General features: G+C 42.6%; 1 protein-coding gene across 2 annotated transcripts; it reads right to left on the reverse strand.

The window, feature by feature from the left end:
• Positions 1-2: 2 nt before the first annotated feature.
• LOC110535087 (protein unc-45 homolog B) lies at positions 3-17,261 on the reverse strand. 2 transcript variants are annotated; one of them, XM_036936031.2, is made up of 20 exons: positions 17,085-17,261; positions 16,131-16,301; positions 15,967-16,003; positions 15,621-15,796; positions 15,392-15,481; positions 15,076-15,243; positions 14,707-14,872; positions 14,328-14,498; positions 13,934-14,105; positions 13,381-13,681; positions 13,114-13,208; positions 9,241-9,382; positions 8,970-9,110; positions 8,604-8,731; positions 7,574-7,640; positions 6,956-7,069; positions 4,634-4,749; positions 2,599-2,716; positions 2,342-2,497; positions 3-1,900 (listed from the first exon to the last, which is right to left on the reverse strand). In XM_036936031.2, exons 2-20 carry the CDS (start codon positions 16,299-16,301, stop codon positions 1,631-1,633), a joined length of 2,799 nt encoding a protein of 932 aa, XP_036791926.1. In that variant the 5' UTR covers positions 17,085-17,261; the 3' UTR covers positions 3-1,630. The 2 variants fall into 2 exon arrangements, with proteins under 2 accessions (XP_036791926.1, XP_036791925.1); XM_036936030.2 differs by lacking the exon at positions 17,085-17,261 and adding an exon at positions 16,794-16,980.
• Between the last annotated feature and the right edge of the window lie 890 nt (positions 17,262-18,151).

The raw sequence follows: 18,151 nt of genomic DNA on the forward strand, positions 1-18,151 counted from the left end.
GCTATCGTGCATACATTTATTTAGCCCCCCCACACCAAACGTCATCACAACACGCAGGTTAAAATATCAAAACAAACTCTGAACCAATCACATTAATTTGGGGACAGGTCGAAAAGCATTAAACATGTATGGCAATTTAGCTAGTACTTGCTAGCTAACGTTAATTTGTCCTATTTAGCTAACTTGCTGTTGCTTGCTAATTTGTCCTGGGATATAAACATTAAGCTGTTATTTTACCTGAAATGCACAATGACCTCGTACTCCGACAATTAATCCACACATAAACCGGCCAACCGAATCGTTTCTCGTCATTTCTCCTCCTTCCAGGCTTTTTCATCGTTTAATTTATATGGCGATCCCATCTAGAGGCAGGTTGATTTGTTGCTAATTGACGTTGCGATGTCATTGCGAGAACGTAATGAAGAATACAATGACGTTACTCAAATTGACTGGCCATCTCGGCAAAAAAATATTATTTGACATTTGTTCAGGTACAGACCCACTCTTTTCTGTACAATTTTGATTGATGTTGTAAGTTCTGTTCAAGATCAAACATTCGTGTCCAACTATATTCATTGGGTTTGGCTAGTCGAACCCGTACTACTGCTGCTGCAGTCAGCCAACAATGATTTGCAATTTACTGTGCACAGCTGAGCGTCTGCTGCTGACGTCACTCACAACGCACTTTTGCAGCCAGGCCCGTGTTGTGACAGAGAATCTTTTTTTGTGTCATTTAGAGGGAAAATGCGTGCATTTTAGCGTTTGAGTCACTTTTCAAAAGTTGCTAAAAATTCAAAATACATTTTTAAAACTAGGTCAATTTGTTGCCAGGTGCTGTTTGAAAAAATAGTTGCCAAGGTAGTCTGAAAAGTTGCTAAATCTAGCAACAAAATTGCTAAATTGGCATCACTGGGAGAAATACTGTAGGTACGTTCCACTACAATACCAATATTTTAGAAAGGCGGGGTTTGAGTGGCTGGTATCTATTGACAACCCTAACAATCCATGCAAGAATCGAACAGCGTATTTTTCCTAAAAATCCAATCTTTATCCTTAAGTGAAAAATTACATTAAACAAACACCTCTCATCAACACAAATACACTTTACTTAACTGACTGAAAACTCAGATAAATATATTTGTATGGTCTCTGAATTCAGGAGAGCAGACCCTGCTTTAATTGCTCAGGTGGATCGGTCCTATCGCCTTGCCTCCCTGTCCATAGGCCTACAACCTTAAATCTCTGGACCTCGATCTGTGGGATGAATCTCAGTCCATAAGCAAGTTACTGTAATTAGCTCTCAAGTTGTAGTTTTAGGTACAATCTGCAAGTTCAATGTCCTGTGACAAGTGTTAGCCTGACACTTTGGGGGGACTGAGGGTAGTGAGGCGGTATGGGCATCTGCAGGTGTACCTGCCAAATAAGAGGGGGAACATGAGCACTCATTGGACTAGAATGGAATTGGCATACAGGTTCTTATTTCTGTATGTGTGTGATTTGTTTCTGGTTGATTGAGTTTGCATTTCCTCTCATTGCCACAAGAGACAAATAACTTGGTGTTGCGCCTTTGAGGGGGTAGGACCAATGCATGCCAGTCCCTGGTACTACAAAAAGGTTGAGGAACACTGCTTTAAGGGGTTGTGAAGGGCTTGATGAGGCCGAGGTCCATGGCCTTGACCAGGCAGGTGCGTGCCACATCGATTACAATCTGCCTCTTGGGGTTGTCCATTGCTTTGCCAATCACTGTCAGGATCTCCAGGATCTCGCTCTCCATCAGCTTCTTGGCCAGCTCGTTGTCATCCGAGTTCAGCATGTTGTACACGATCACAAGGCCTCTGTGCTGAATCTGGGGCTGATCATGGAGAATCAGCCTCTGAAGGATCTCCATCCACTGCAGCGTCTGTGGAGAGAACCGAGAAAAGATTGATCAGTCAGTCAAATGATTACAAGCGCTTTACATTTGACAAGTGATGTGGATGAGGCCTCATAATTATGACACATATTGATTAGGTAATATATATTTTGTTCAAAATATTAGGAACACCTGCTCTTTCCATGACAGACTGACAAGATGAATGCTATGATCCCTTATTGATGTCACTTGTTAAATCCACTTCAATCAGTGTAGATGAAGGGGAGGAGACAGTTATTGATTATGTAATATATAACTATATTCAATGTTGTGATTCTACACTAATTCGGTAACATAGAACTGTAATTAGTATCAAGATGATTCAGTGTTGTGCTTGATTGGCACAGTTCAATTAAATTAGGAACTTTGCACAGGAACTGTCCTTGGGTCACCCCAAAGTGAGTGGTGAATGCAACCAGACAGACGTACCACCAGGGTCATCTTGGTGCACAGCTTCTTCTGGGCAGCGGTGAGCATGGCCAGGCCCCCGGCTGCAGCTCTCTGGAGCTTTTCATTGTCCTCAACACACATCAGCACCAGCAGCTTCAGTCTATCATTCCCATCCTCCAGGTACCGATCCTGCACCTGGAATACACACACAATGATGACGTTACACTGGGTGACACGTTTATCACGCACACAATGTCATGACATTGTTCCCAAAGAGTGATGGGGTTCCCTCTTACCTCTTTGCACGTCACCAGGTTGCACATGCACTCTGTGGCTGCCTGTCTGATATGGTCATGGTCTTCAAACATGTACTGCTCAATCTCAGGGAGAGCCTTCTCTTTCAGGATCTTCACCCTAGTGCCACAGAGGATGGGATGAAAGAGTTAATGAATCAGGCAACCATCTCATCTCCTCCACTCAAAATAGTTTGGCAGCAACAGTGAAAAAATCTAAATGAACTCTGGAAAGTCCCCAGAGCATATACAGTGCCTTGCGAAAGTATTCGGCCCCCTTGAACTTTGCGACCTTTTGCCACATTTCAGGCTTCAAACATAAAGATATAAAACTGTATTTTTTTGTGAAGAATCAACAACAAGTGGGACACAATCATGAAGTGGAACGACATTTATTGGATTATTTCAAACTTTTTTAACAAATCAAAAACTGAAATATTGGGCGTGCAAAATTATTCAGCCCCTTTACTTTCAGTGCAGCAAACTCTCTCCAGAAGTTCAGTGAGGATCTCTGAATGATCCAATGTTGACCTAAATGACTAATGATGATAAATACAATCCACCTGTTTGTAATCAAGTCTCCGTATAAATGCACCTGCACTGTGATAGTATCAGAGGTCCGTTAAAAGCGCAGAGAGCATCATGAAGAACAAGGAACACACCAGGCAGGTCCGAGATACTGTTGTGAATAAGTTTAAAGCCGGATTTGGATACAAAAAGATTTCCCAAGCTTTAAACATCCCAAGGAGCACTGTGCAAGCGATAATATTGAAATGGAAGGAGTATCAGACCACTGCAAATCTACCAAGACCTGGCCGTCCCTCTAAACTTTCAGCTCATACAAGGAGAAGACTGATCAGAGATACATCCAATAGGCCCATAATCACTCTGGATGAACTGCAGAGATCTACAGCTGAGGTGGGAGACTCTGTCCATAGGACAACAATCAGTCGTATATTGCACAAATCTGGCCTTTATGGAAGAGTGGCAAGAAGAAAGCCATTTCTTAAAGATATCCATAAAAAGTGTCGTTTAAAGTTTGCCACAAGCCACCTGGGAGACACACCAAACATGTGGAAGAAGGTGCTCTGGTAAGATGAAACCAAAATTGAACTTTTTGGCAACAATGCAAAACGTTATGTTTGGCGTAAAAGCAACACAGCTGAACACACCATCCCCACTGTTAAACATGGTGGTGGCAGCATCATGGTTTGGGCCTGCTTTTCTTCAGCAGGGACAGGGAAGATGGTTAAAATTGATGGGAAGATGGATGGAGCCAAATACAGGACCATTCTGGAAGAGAACCTGATGGAGTCTGCAAAAGACCTGAGACTGGGACGGAGATTTGTCTTCCAACAAGACAATGATCCAAAACATAAAGCAAAATCTACAATGGAATGGTTCAAAAATAAACATATCCAGGTGTTAGAATGGCCAAGTCAAAGTCCAGACCTGAATCCAATCGAGAATCTGTGGAAAGAACTGAAAACTGCTGTTCACAAATGCTCTCCATCCAACCTCACTGAGCTCGAGCTGTTTTGCAAGGAGGAATGGGAAAAAACTTCAGTCTCTCGATGTGCAAAACTGATAGAGACATACCCCAAGCGACTTAAAGCTGTAATCGCAGCAAAAGGTGGCGCTACAAAGTATTAACTTATGGGGGCTGAATAATTTTACACGCCCAATTTTTCAGTTTTTTATTTGTTAAAAAAGTTTGAAATATCCAATAAATGTCGTTCCACTTCATGATTGTGTCCCACTTGTTGTTGATTCTTCACAAAAAAATACAGTTTTATATCTTTATGTTTGAAGCCTGAAATGTGGCAAAAGGTCGCAAAGTTCAAAGGGGCCGAATACTTTCGCAAGGCACTGTATTAGCCCATGTTTAGTGCCATATGAATAAACACACTTATCCTCTCACACCTCAATATTACCTTATATTGATTGTTGAATTGTGTAATTAATCCAAAATAGTCTGATGTTTTGTTGGGTTATACATACATACTGTGGTGTGGTTGGTAAACAAACAGACCCTCACCTCAGTTTGTCGTTGAGACCAGCCAAATTGGTGAGACTCAGAAGTGCCTCGTAGTTCTGCACCCCATCTCTTTCAGGGTGCAACAGGCTGACTAGAGGACGCACCACCTCATAGATCTGCCAGAGAGAGATGACAAGGCATTTTTTATTTAACCAGGTAGGCTAGTTGAGAACAAGTTCTCATTTACAACTGCGACCTGGCCAAGATAAAGCAAAGCAGTGTGACACAGACAACAACACAGAGTTACACGTGGAATAAACAATAAACAAGCCAATGACACAGTAGAAAAAAAGAAAGTCTATATACAGTGTGTGCAAAAGGCATGAGGTAGGCAATAAATAGGCCATAGGAGCAAATAATTACAAATTAGCAGATTAACACTGGAGTGATAAATGAGTAGATGATGTGCAAGTAGAGATACTGGTGTGCAAAAGAGCAGAAAAGTAAATACAAACAGTATGGGGATGAGGTAGGTAGATTGGGTGGGCTATTTACAGATGGACTATGTATAGCTGCAGCGATCGGTTAGCTGATGTTTAAAGTTGGTGAGGGGAAAAAAAAGTCTCCAACTTCAGCGATTTTTGCAATTCGTTCCAGTCACTGGCAGCAGAGAACTGGAAGGAAAGGCGGCCAAACGAGGTGTTGGCTTTGGGGATGATCAGTGAGATATACCTGCTGGAACGTGTGCTACGGGTGGGTGTTGTTATCGTGACCAATGAACTGAGAAGGCGGAGCTTTACCTAGCATAGACTTATAGATGACCTGGAGCCAGTGGGTCAGGCGCCGAACATGTTGCGAGGGCCAGCTGACTAGAGCATACAGGTCGCAGTGGTGGGTAGTATAAGGTGATTTGGTAACAAAATGGATGGCACTGTGATAGACTGCATCCAGTTTGCTGAGTAGAGTATTGGAAGCCATTTTATAGATGACGTCGCCAAAGTCGAGGATCGGTAGGATAGTCAGTTTTACTAGGGTCAGTTTGGCGGCGTGAGTGAAGGAGGCTTTGTTGCGAAATAGAAAGCCGATTCTAGATTTGATTTTGGATTGGAGATGTTTAATATGAGTCTGGAAGGAGAGTTTACAGTCTAACCAGACACCTAGGTATTTATAGTTGTCCACATATTCTACGTCGGAACCGTCCAGGGTGGGGATGCTAGTCAGGCGGGCGGGTGCGGGCAACGGACGGTTGAAAAGCATGCATTTAGTTTTACTAGCGATTAAGAGCAGTTGGAGGCCACGGAAGGAGTGTTGTATGTCATTGAAGCTCGTTTGGAGGTTAGTTAGCACAGTGTCCTGTTGGCCAGGGGAGCTGTTGGCCAGGGTTGGAGTAGCCAGGAGGAAGGCATGGCCAGCCGTTGAGAAATGCTTATTGAAATCTTCGATTATCATGGATTTATTGATGGTGACAGTATTACCTAGCCTCAGTGCAGTGGGCAGCTGGGAGGAGGAGCTCTTGTTCTCCATGGACTTTACAGTGTCCCAAAACTTTTGAGTTAGAGCTACAGGATGCACATCTCTGCTTGAAAAAGCTGGCCTTTGCTTTCCTGACTGACTGCGTGTATTGGTTCCTGACTTCCCTGAACAGTTGCATATCGCGGGGACCATTTGATGCTAATGCAGTCGGCCACAGGATGTTTTTGTGCTGTTCAAGGGCAGTCAGGTCTGGAGTGAACCAAGGGCTATATCTGTTCTTAGTTCTGCATTTTTTGAACGGGGCATGCTTATCTAAGATGGTGAGGAAATTACTTTTAAAGAATGACCAGGCATCCTCGACTGACGGGATGAGGTCAATATCCTTCCAGGATACCCGGGCCAGGTCGATTAGAAAGGCCTGATCGCAGAAGCATTTTAGGGAGCGTTTGACAGTGATGAGGGGTGGTCGTTTGACCGTGGACCCATAGTGGATACAGGCAATGAGGCAGTGATTGCTGAGATCCTGATTGAAAACAGAGGAGGTGTATTTGGAGGGCAAGTTGGTCAGGATAATGTCTATGGGGGTGCCCATGTTTACAGATTTAGGGTTGTACCTGGTGGGTTCCTTGATGATTTGTGTGAGATTGAGGGCATCTAGCTTAGATTGTAGGACTGCCAGGGTGTTACGCATATCCCAGTTTAGGTCACCTAACAGAACAAACTCTAAAGCTAGGCATGATGAGGGAGGGAGGGTAAAAGAGAGGAACCCGAAAGAGAGTGACATAGTAAGAAAGGATATGAAGGACAGAGAAAGAAGAATAAAGTTGAGTTGAAAAAGTATGAGTTTTACTGAATGCAAGACAACTAAAATACATACACGTAACAGGAAGTGGTCAGACAGGTTCTTACCCTCTCTCCAGGGAATGCGATCTCCGGGTTGGAGACAGCAGCGATCTTGGCCAGGGCATGTGCGGCCCTTACTTTCCCTATAGCTGATCCCTCCAGAGCCAGTGGGATCAGAGCCTGGTGATCACACAGCAAGAGATCAGAGGTTCAGACACAGACCCACACACACTTCAACTTTTACTGTGACATTACAACATACTCTAGCCCAGGGGTCGGCAACCCTGTTCCTGAATGCTGCAGGTATTGCAGGATATTGTCCCAACTAGGCACCATGCCAGACCAACTGAGCTAATTTATTAGTTCAGTGATTGACTAAATTCAACACACCTGATCTTCCAGCTTGGTTAAATCAAAAACATGAAGTGCCTGCTGCACTCCAGGACTGCCTACCCCTGCTCTAGCCTGCATTCGCCTATGGTTGGCCAGACACTACTTGACTGATCCATACTCAAACCACAGTTTAGTTTTAACTATGACACCTCATAGTTGTTTTGAAAAGATAACGTTTTCTCTATAGAGTCAGAAAACTACTGGTTAAATAAAGGTAATAAATCAAATGTAAATTTAGACTGTGTTATAGATTATACTAGAATGGAAAATATTGTTATGTCTGTCACTCACCTTGCCCCCTCCATGGGCGCAAATAGTGCCACGGTCTTTGGGATCATCTGCCAAGGCAAGGAACACCCTGCAAATCAAAGCAAATACCATTTATTTCAATCTCATTTGTTCTGCAGTATTGCTAATTGCATGTACTGACTGGATAAATATGAGTATTTTATTAGGATCCCCATTATCTGTTGCTGAAGCAGCAGCTACTCTTCCTGGGGTGCACACAAAACATGACATAATACAGAACATTAATAGACAAGAACAGCTCAAGGATGGAACTACACACATTTAAAATAAGAACAATAGAACCAAAAAAAGTCCTGCTGACACAACACAGAGAAACAGAGAGACCCATTACTCTAGGCCTACATACAAATACATGAATTATTACATTTCCAATCTCATATATTCCATTCACATTCAGTAGCATCTATCAGTTACACGCATACATACATCAGTACATATGCATATACACTGAGTATACAAAACATAAAGAATACCTGCTCTTTCCATGACATAGACTGACCAGGTGAATCCAGGTGAAAACTATGATCCCTTATTGATGTCACTTGTTAAATCCCCTTCAATCAGTGTAGATGAAGGAGAGGAGACGGGTTAAAGAACGATTTTTAAGCCTTGAGACAATTGAGACATGGATTGTGTATGTGTGCCATCCGGAGGGAGAATGGGCAAGACAAATGATTTAAGTGCCTTGAACTGGGTATGGTAGTAGATGCCAGGCGCACCAGTTTGTGTCAAGAACTGCAACGCTGCTGGGTTTTTCACACTCAACAGTTTCTTGTGTGTATCAAGAATGGTCCACCACCAAAGGACATCCAGCCAACTTGACACAACTGTGGGAATCATTGGAGTGAACATGGGCCAGCATCCCTGTGAAACGCTTTGAGGCTATTCTGAGGGCAAAAGGAGATGCAACTCAATATTAGGAAGTTGTTCCTAATGTTTGGTATACTCAGTTTATAAGAATGTCTGTGACATAGCTAAATCCTCGAGCCTAGTACAGTTCCAGGTTGCTCACCTTGCCAGCATCTCTTTGGTCTGGTCAGTCAGGAGAACGTTGTCAGCTTTCACCATGACAGTGAGAGCTGAGATGACCCCTCCCTTTAGCATCCTCTTCACTCTCTTCTGGATGAAATCTTTCTTGTCCTAAGGGCAGAGAAGTGTGTGTATTGTCAGCACCTCCCTCAGATAATATACAGTACCTAGGGCCTCACAATAAAATATATAACTTTTCTTACAGTAGAGAGCAGCATAGTCACATTTATATATACTTTATGCTAGTTAAGTTAACAGTGCTTATTCTGTCCTGACATAAGGATGACTTGTTGTACAGTTCTGCCCACCAGACAGACAGAGGGAGGCCTGTGTCTTTCTCTTATCTTACCTTGGGGTGCTGCTCAGGGACGTGCTGCTTGGAGAACTTGGCCAGTTGAACCAGCTCAGGCATGATGTCTTTCTTCTCATAGCTGTTGGTGCAGTTGACCAGGGTACAGGCCACAGCATACAGGATGGTCTTATCTTTAGACTGTGTCACAGGGAAACAGGGAATAGTGAAGTTTAATCCTCTCCTCCAGGTCGCATATGTAATGCCACTATGCTCATGTTATGTGCTATGAGTGGTGTCTATCCTCTGTCTTCAATAATACAGTACCTACCTTGGCCAGGTCAAACATGGCTTTCATGGCAGGATCGTCCTCAACAAAGTCATCTTTTACATCAGCGTCTTGGGTTAAGTAGGCCAAACCTTCTATAGCCCACTTCCTGGTCCTCGTGTCCATGGCAGAGTTACACAACCACCTGACACACACAGGAAGAGTGTTAACAGGGAACAGGGCTAACAGGAAATGGTCCGCCATCTTGGGATTATGATCATGGGAAGCTATTTCAAAATCACTCTGAGGGAATATAATGAACATAAGGTTACAGCTCAATCTATTACTCCTGATATTGTTAGTCCATAATACTTTTGAAAAAGAGCCTGTGATGGACTGTCTATCTATTAATACTTCAATGAGCATTAACACCAAAAAGTTACACAGCAGCTACAGTTGTATGTGAACCCTTTGGAATTACCTGGATTTCTGCATAAATTGGTCATAAAATTTGATCTGATCTTCATCTAAGTCACAACAATAGAGAAACACAGGGTGCTTAAATTAATAACACACAAGTTATTGTATTTTTTTTGTCTATATTGAATACATAATTTAAACATTCACAGTGTAGGTTGGAAAAATTATGTGAACCCCTAGGCTAATGACTTCTCCAAAAGCTAATTGGAGTCAGGAGTCAGCTAACCTGGAGTCCAATCAATGAGACGAGATTGGAGATGGTTAGAGCTGCCCTGCCCTATAAAAAACACTCACAACAGTTTAGTTTGCTATTCAGAAGAAGCATTGCCTGATGTGAACCATGCCTCGAACAAAAGAGATCGCAGAAGACTTAATAAGATTAAGAATTGTTGACTTGCATAAAGCTGGAAAGGGTTACAAAACTATCTCTAAAAGCCTTGATATTCATCAGTCCACAGTAAGACAAATTGTATATAAATGGAAAACATTCAGCACTGTTGCTATTCTCCCTAGGAGTGGCCGACCTGCAAAGATGACTGCAAGAGCACAGCGCAGAATGATCAATGAGGTTAAGAAGAATCCTAGAGTGTCAGTTAAAGATTTACAGAAATCTCTGGAATATGCTAACATCTCTGACGGGTCTACGATACGTAAAACACTAAACAAGAACGGTGTTCATGGGAAGACAACATGGAAGAAGCCACTGCTGTCCAAAAAAACATTCCTGCATGTCTGAAGTTCGCAAAAGAGCACCTGTATGTTCCACAACGCTACTGGCAAACTATTCTGTCGACAGATTAAACTAAAGTTGAGTTGTTTGGAAGGAACACACAACACTGTGTGGAGAAAAAAAAAGGCACAGCACACCAACATCAACCTCATCCCAACTGTAAAGTATGGTGGAGTGAGCATCATGGTTTGGGGCTGCTTTGCTGCCTCAGGGCCTTGACAGCTTGCTATCAATGCCGGAAAAGTAAATTCACAAGTTTATCAAGACATTTTGCAGGAGAATGTTAGGCTATCTGCCCGCCAATTGAAGCTCAACAGAAGTTGAGTGATGCAACAAGACGACAACCTAACACACCGAAGTAAATCAACAACAGAATGGCTTCAACAGAAGAAAATTCGCAGTCTGGAGTAGAGGTCGATCGATTAATCGGGATGGCCGATTTCAAGTTTTCATACCAATCGGTATTTTTGGACACCGATTGGCCGATTTTATTATTTACAGTTTGTATTTTTTAAAACGCCTTTATTTAACTAGGCAAGTCGGTTAAAAACACATTCTTATTTTCAATGACGGCCTAGGAAAGGTGGGTTAACTGCCTTGTTCAGGGGCAGAACGACAGATTTGTATCTGGTCAGCTCGGGGATTCGTTTTAGCAACCTTCTGGCTACTAGTCCAACGCTCTAACCACCTGCCTTACATTGCACTCCACGAGGAGCAGGCTGACTACCTGTTACGCGAAGGCAGCAAGAAGCCAAGGTAAGTTGCTAGCTAGCATTAAATGTATCTTATAACAAACAATCAACCTTAACATAATCACTAGTTAACTACACATGATTGATATTTCTAGCTTATCCTGCGTTGCACATAATCGATGCGGTGCCTGTTAATTTCTCTTCGAATCACAGCCTACTTCGTCAAACGGGTGATGATTTAACAAGCTAATTTGTGAAAAAAAGCACTGTCGTTGCACCAATGTACCTAATCATAAACATCAATGCCTTTCTTTAAAATCAATAGACAAGTATATATTTTTAAACCTGCATATTTAGTTAATATTGCCTGCTAACATGAATTTCTTATAACTAGGAAAATTGTGTCACTTCTCTTGCGTTCCGTGCAAGCAGTCAGGGTATATGCAGCAGTTTGGGCCGCCTGGCTCATTGCGAACTGTGTGAAGTACATTTATTCCTAACAAAGACCGTAATTAATTTGCCAGAATTGTACATAATAATGACATAACATTGAAGATTGTACAATGTAACAGCAAAATTTAGGGATGCCATCCGTTAGATAAAATACGGAACGGTTCCGTAATTCACTGAAAGAATAAACATTTTGTTTTCGAAATGATAGTTTCCGTATTCAACCATATTAATGACCAAAGGCTCTTATTTCTGTGTTATTATGTTATAATTAAGTCTATGATTTGATAGAGCAGTCAGACTGAGCGGTGGTAGGCAGCAGCAGTCTCGTAAGCATTCATTCAAACAGCACTTTTGTGCATTTGCCAGCAGCTCGCTGTTTGACTTCAAGCCTATCAACTCTCGAGATTAGGCTGGTGTAACCGATGTGAAATGGCTAGTTAGTTAGCGGGTTGCACGCTAATAGTGTTTCAAACGTCACTCGCTCTGAGACTTAGAGTAGTTCCCCTTGCTCTGCAAGGGCCGCGGCTTTTGTGGAGCGATGGGTAACGATGCTTCGAGGGTGACTGTTGATGTGTTCCTGGTTCGAGCCCAGGTAGGGGCAAGGAGAGGGACGGAAGCTATACTGTTACACTGGCAATACTAAAGAGCCTATAAGAACATCCAATAGTCAAAGATTAATGAAATACAAATGGTATAGAGAGATATAGTCCTACTACAACCTAAAACTTCTTACCTGGGAATATTGGAGACTCATGTTAAAAGGAACCACCAGCTTTCATATGTTCTCATGTTCTGAGCAAGGAACTTAAACGTTAGCTTTTTTACATGGCACATATTGCACTTTTACTTTCTTCTCCAACACTGTTTTTGCATTATTTTAACCAAATTGAACATGTTTCATTATTTATTTGAGGCTAAATTTATTTTATTGATCTATTTATTATATTAAGTTAAAATAAGTGTTCATTCAGTATTGTTGTAATTGTCATTATTGCAAATATATTTTTAAAAACCGGCCGATTTTAATCGGTATAGGCTTTTTTTTTGGTCTTCCAATAATCGGCATCGGCTTTTTTTGGTCTTCCAATCGGTATCCGTTAAAAAATCATAATCGGTCGACCTCTAGTCTGGTGTAGCCCAGTCAGTCCTGAACTCAACCCGATTGAGATGCTGTGGCATGACCTCAAGACAGCGGTTCACACCAGACATCCCAAGAATATTGCTGAACTGAAACAGTTTCTTTTTAAAGAGGAATGGTCCAAAATTCCTCCTGATCTTTGTGCAGGTCTGATCCACAACTACAGAAAACTTTTGGTTGAGGTTATTGCTGCCAAAGGAGGGTCAACCAGTTATTAAATCCAAGGGTTCACATACTTTTTCCACCCTACACTGTGAATGTTTACACAGTGTTAATAAAATACATAATTGTTTGTGTTATTAGTTTAAGCAGACTGTTTGTCTAATGTTGTGACTTAGATGACATTTTATGACCAATTTATGCAGAAATCCAGGTAATTCCAAAGGGTTCATTTACTTTTTCTTGCCACTGTACATAATCATCAGAGCCACAAAACCACTTACTTCCTACACTGCTTGGCCAGTTTCTCAGTGGAGCCTTCAGCAAACTGCCTCATACTATAGTCATCTCCACCTGCTGAGCCTAGCTTACACAGACCCTGGGGAAAGGGACCCACACACACAATATTGAGTTCATGAACTTGTAAGGTTGGATAAATCTGAAGAGTCCCTGTAATGCTTTCAAACATGAACTATCAATGAACCCCTAAAAAATAAAAATGTCCATTCTATTCCATCTTTCCATAGTATGGAAATCTAAAGCTCGCTCACCACCAGCGCACGGATTTTGATCTTATCGTTCTTCGTCTTCTTGTAGATGTCTTTGAGCAGTGACACACCGTTGGTGATGATGAAGGAGGCGCGGCTCATCTTGGTCGAGGAGTGGATCAGTGCTTCCACTGCGACCATCTGGTCCACCTCACGCTCGGAGCCGCACAGCGCCACCATCATCTCCATGATGCCCTGGCGACCCACCAGCTGGTTGCCCACCTCGAAGGGGCCCTGCAGCAGGCCTGACAGAGCATTGATGGCGTGGATGTTCCTGTCCATGTCGTTGGGGTCAAACTTGCCTCTGTGGAATGGGACATGGTCAGGTGGAGCAGGGTTAAGGAATAGATGAGGGAGGAGGTCAGGGATAAATGTTAGTCTGTTAATTTAGTACTTATCCCCACCACCAACTCTATGGTGCTGTTAGATACTTCCCCTGGTGTAACATTACTCATGATGTATGCATGCATCACATATCGCTTAATGTCTGTATGATGTTATTGTCATTAGATATGGTACTTGTACGTTGCTGTTATGTTACTAATTTGTAACTCACTTGATGTACTCGTCACAGACTTCCCTATAGTTGTCTCTCTCGGGGTCGCAGCGCAGGTCGTCCCAGAGCTTGTCGAGGAGCACGCTGGCGATGAGCTGAGTGTTCTCTGTCATGGGCAGCTGGTCTGGGAGGTCAGGTATCTGGCCACACACCTTCAGGATCTTCTTCAGACCTGGGGGGGGGGGGGGGGGGGTTCACAAAGCAAGATGAATGGCAACTTTCCTACATTAAGTTGTTACTCTCAGTACTACATTTATTTTTTTCAATACAAACCATAAAATAATGTTTCTCAAGAACAAGACATAAACCCACAACTGACATAAACAGAGAAGAACTATTTCACAGGCCTACTTTGTGTCACAAATCATCGTAAAAGCTACAGTAACCCACTCACCGTGGTCGATCGTAAAGAGGCTCTTGGAGTGGTCAGGGTCTTTCTTGTCCTTGCGAGGCACGTTTCTGGTCAGCAGGTTCAGGGCCTGGTCTCTGCCATGTCCTGAAACCTTCTTACTGGCAACCATCTCCAGCAGGGCCATCAGGATGCTCTTCAAGTCCTTGCTTGCATCTGCAGGGGAGCATAGAAAGTGTCAGACCCGTTTTATAAAACACAAACAAGATTAGAATGACGAGACCTTCAAAATCAGTTTATATAGCTGATTATGCTATTCAGAGGCATTTCAAGTTTGGTAAAAAGCATTACATAAATGTATATACATTTTAGGGCTTTTGAGTGAAACTACTTAGGAAATCAGGAATGTGAGTGGATGTCTCACCCAAAACCAGGGCTTCCTCCTTCCCATAAAACCTCCGGTCTCCTCCAGTGAGGGAGTCATTGATGCACTGGAACAGGTCACAGGTTGCCAAGGCAATGTCCTCGTTGTCGACGGCCATGATGCTGCACAACTTGTCTATGCCCACCAGGTGGATAATGGCCATGGCCTGTTCAGAGACAAACATACAGGTCAACTGAGTGTCCAAAAAGGAACTATTGCTAGACATTACAATAGCAACTTTGAAAATGATCCATATCTGGCTGGAAGGACCAGGAGTTGTGAGGATCAGAAGTACTTGAGGTTTGGCTCCCCATTTATCCCCTTCTCACATAACCTATAATGCACCTCTCTGTCTTCCCTGCCCCTCACCCGAGCTTTGTGTCCAGTGCACATTCCAGCGAAGGTGCGGATAGCGGCCAGGACCATCTCTACTTTTCCGGTCTCAAGCAAATCCAGTAGCAGAGGCACTCCATTGTTCTGGAAGATTCTCTCTGCGCCAGCTTCTTCTCTGGCCAGAACCACCAGGTTGTTAGCAGCCTACATGGGAAGAAAATATTATTCATATTGCCATTAAAGTTACACACATTGCATTTGATATCAGACTTTAAAAATATTAAAGACCACAGCATCATGCTTAGTACAGTTGAATCAATGGAACTGATCTCTACTATGGTGTCATACAAACCATTTCCTTCTTGTCCTTGTCCATCTCCTCATCAAGCAGAATGTCAAACATGTTCTGAACCCGTGAGTCTGTGGAGAAGGTTGTCTTCAGCTGTAGACAGAGAGCGAGAGAGAAGTATCAGATGTGTTTTTTTATGTCTAGTTCATAAGTCAATAAAATATTATAATCACATAGTCATATGTAAGTAAACCAATGGATTGTGTCTAAACTGTCCCAGAGGGTAGCAGACCTTGGCTTGGATCTCAGCCCCCAGCCTCCTGAGGGTCTCCAGGAAGGTCTTGTTTTTGGGCTCGATGGTGGAACACCTCTGGACATCTTTAAAGGCCATGTCCAGCTTGCCCAGCTTCTCCAGAGCCTGGCAGCGCCGGAACAGGGCTTTGACGTCTGCTGCATCCACGTCAATGGCTGTCGGAGAGCAGAGAAGTATACAAGTGTCTGGGTTGAAGTGAAAATATCACTGTGGCATGAGCATAATACATTATTTGTCATGTTATATGACTGAGTGAGCAAAAACCATAACTGGCTGTGTTTTGATTCTTGTTTACGTACTAAACATTTGGTAGACTGTACCGTACCTTTGGAGGCATCGGAGGCTGCATTGGTGTAGCTTTCCTATGAAGAAAAAAGAGTTCAAAAACATCAGAAGATCAGGAAATCACACCCAAGGATAATTATGAATAATTATAAATCTATTCAAATTTTGCTTGATGAAGGCTTGTGGTTTAGGTGAGGTGTTTACCTTTTTCAGAAAACAGGCTGATCTGTTCCTGTAGACAACGGCGAGAACCTTTTTGTCCGTGCACAACTTGATGGCTTTAGTGTAACACTCAATGGCCTTGTCGACCTCACCGGCTTGGAAATGCTTGTTCCCCTCATCTTTGAACTGGATTGGATCTGCCATCTCACCCATCTGGTAAGGAGAGGAGAAGTTGTAGCTCAAAATCCTAAATATCTTGGTTAGAATTCAGTTGGATTTTTTTTACTTCAGGTTTCGGGGTCACTGGTACTTACAAAGTAAACAGCACATGTTTCTGGAATATTCCATTACTCTTCTAACACGATACATTGAACATGTACAGTGGCTATATATACTTAATAACACATTAATGAACTTTAGAACAGATTGCAGCCCACTCTAAATCTAGAAGAATAATAATGTTACCAAATATAACCCTGTTTCTGGTAGATTGTTTAACTTTACAACCACTTAAAGGAAACAAGTCAAGAATAATGCCAGCTAAAACATGATCATTTTGACAAGGTTTCCATTCATTGTGAATTAAACATATTAACAGCATGACTCAAACTTTAAGTCAGCATGAGCGATGTACCACATTTCCTAAAAATGACAAACAAATGACAGAAAATATAACATTCTATGAAAAACGGTTACTCTTCTTACCATTTTCACTATAATGTCTCCTTCTGACCCGAGTCCCCTTTAGCAAATGGCCCTGCACATGTAATCTCTAACTTGAAATGGCCTCCCCTCATGCCTTATTTGGGCATCATTCTGCACCCCAGTGGGGGCCTTACCACTGATACAACCATCCTAATGGACAGACAGCTTCCTGCCACTCCTGATAGACAATCACCATGCCCCTCTCCCCTGGCTTGAGAGCCCCTGGCAGGCAAGCATGTCACTCAAGACCTTGTACACTCAAGACATGTGTTCCTTAGAGCCATACGGTACCTTTAGGATTGTGTGATTGTGTCGTCTCCTCTCTTCTCTTCTATTCCCTTGCTTGGGTTGTCTAGTGTTGAGCTTCACTGCCTGATTGTTGCGCTGTCAACTTTTTTTGTAGTAATGCAACTCCCCCTCCGTCACAATTTATATTTATACTGAATCTCAATGAGGTGGGCCAGAACCAAGGTGGATATATTTTAAATAAGGGATGGGGGTCTACTCTCCACAGAACAGACAGTTGCTGGGAGAACTCTACACTGAATTCCCACATTTAGCATTGGTTTGGGTTTGTTACAATGTCTCATTGCTTTTATGACAACATTCCAATGGAGAATCTTTAGAATAACTGCATAGTAGTTCCTCTTTTTGTTCTCTATTTGTACATAATGACATAGGTAACCCCCTTGAATCATGGTCTGTTCCTGATATGGTCTATTTAAGGAATAGGTTCGATGACAGCTGAGAACTCACCAGCAAATGCATCTACAGCTCTAGTGAAGCGTGGGGCGGATTGGGTGGAGTGGGGGGTATGGCAGCCACTGACAGCTGTAGGAACACACAGAATGACCTGGCAGCTTCTAGAAAGAGAACTCTCTCGTGTGTGTGAGAGAGGTATTTTCTACAACTTTCTGGATCTACTTGAAGGTAAACTCCAGTCCTGACCGACGTATATAGAGTTGTTTCATGTAGAATATCGAAGGGGAAAAATAGAAAGACTGTGTATAGGCTCATCTGTCATTAAAAAATACACATCCCTTTATCAAAAACAAACAGCAGGCAGATGTCAACAACAAGCAACTGTCTCCCCCTCAGTCTGGTTCTTCTAAAGTTTTCTTCTGACCTAGGGAGTTTTTCCTCGTCAACTGTGCCTATGCATATTCTCTGTGGGTTTTAGTTGGGTTATGGAAATGACAGCCATTGAATTGTACAACTTTGTTAGCAGACAAATGTAACAGACGTTCTCAGCCACTAAAAGGCGTTATTTGCCATAATAAATGCACCGTACTGCAAGTGGCAGATCAGTGGTGAAAATCAAATATTTTGCAGCCTAACATTACCATAACTGCCCTGTA

Source organism: Oncorhynchus mykiss, chromosome 11 (genome assembly GCF_057628025.1).
Source record: "Oncorhynchus mykiss isolate SJ-2025 chromosome 11, ASM5762802v1, whole genome shotgun sequence".
Classification (NCBI taxonomy): domain Eukaryota; kingdom Metazoa; phylum Chordata; class Actinopteri; order Salmoniformes; family Salmonidae; genus Oncorhynchus; species Oncorhynchus mykiss.

Bases quoted from the DNA above. Each gene is read 5' to 3' on its own strand.
- LOC110535087 (XM_036936030.2), bottom strand. The intron at 15,244-15,391 runs GTTTGTATGACA...CTTCCCATGTAG, and splicing joins ACAAGGACAAGAAGGAAATG to GCTGCTAACAACCTGGTGGT. The intron at 13,682-13,933 runs GTGAGTTACAAA...CCCATTCCACAG, and splicing joins GTCTGTGACGAGTACATCAA to AGGCAAGTTTGACCCCAACG.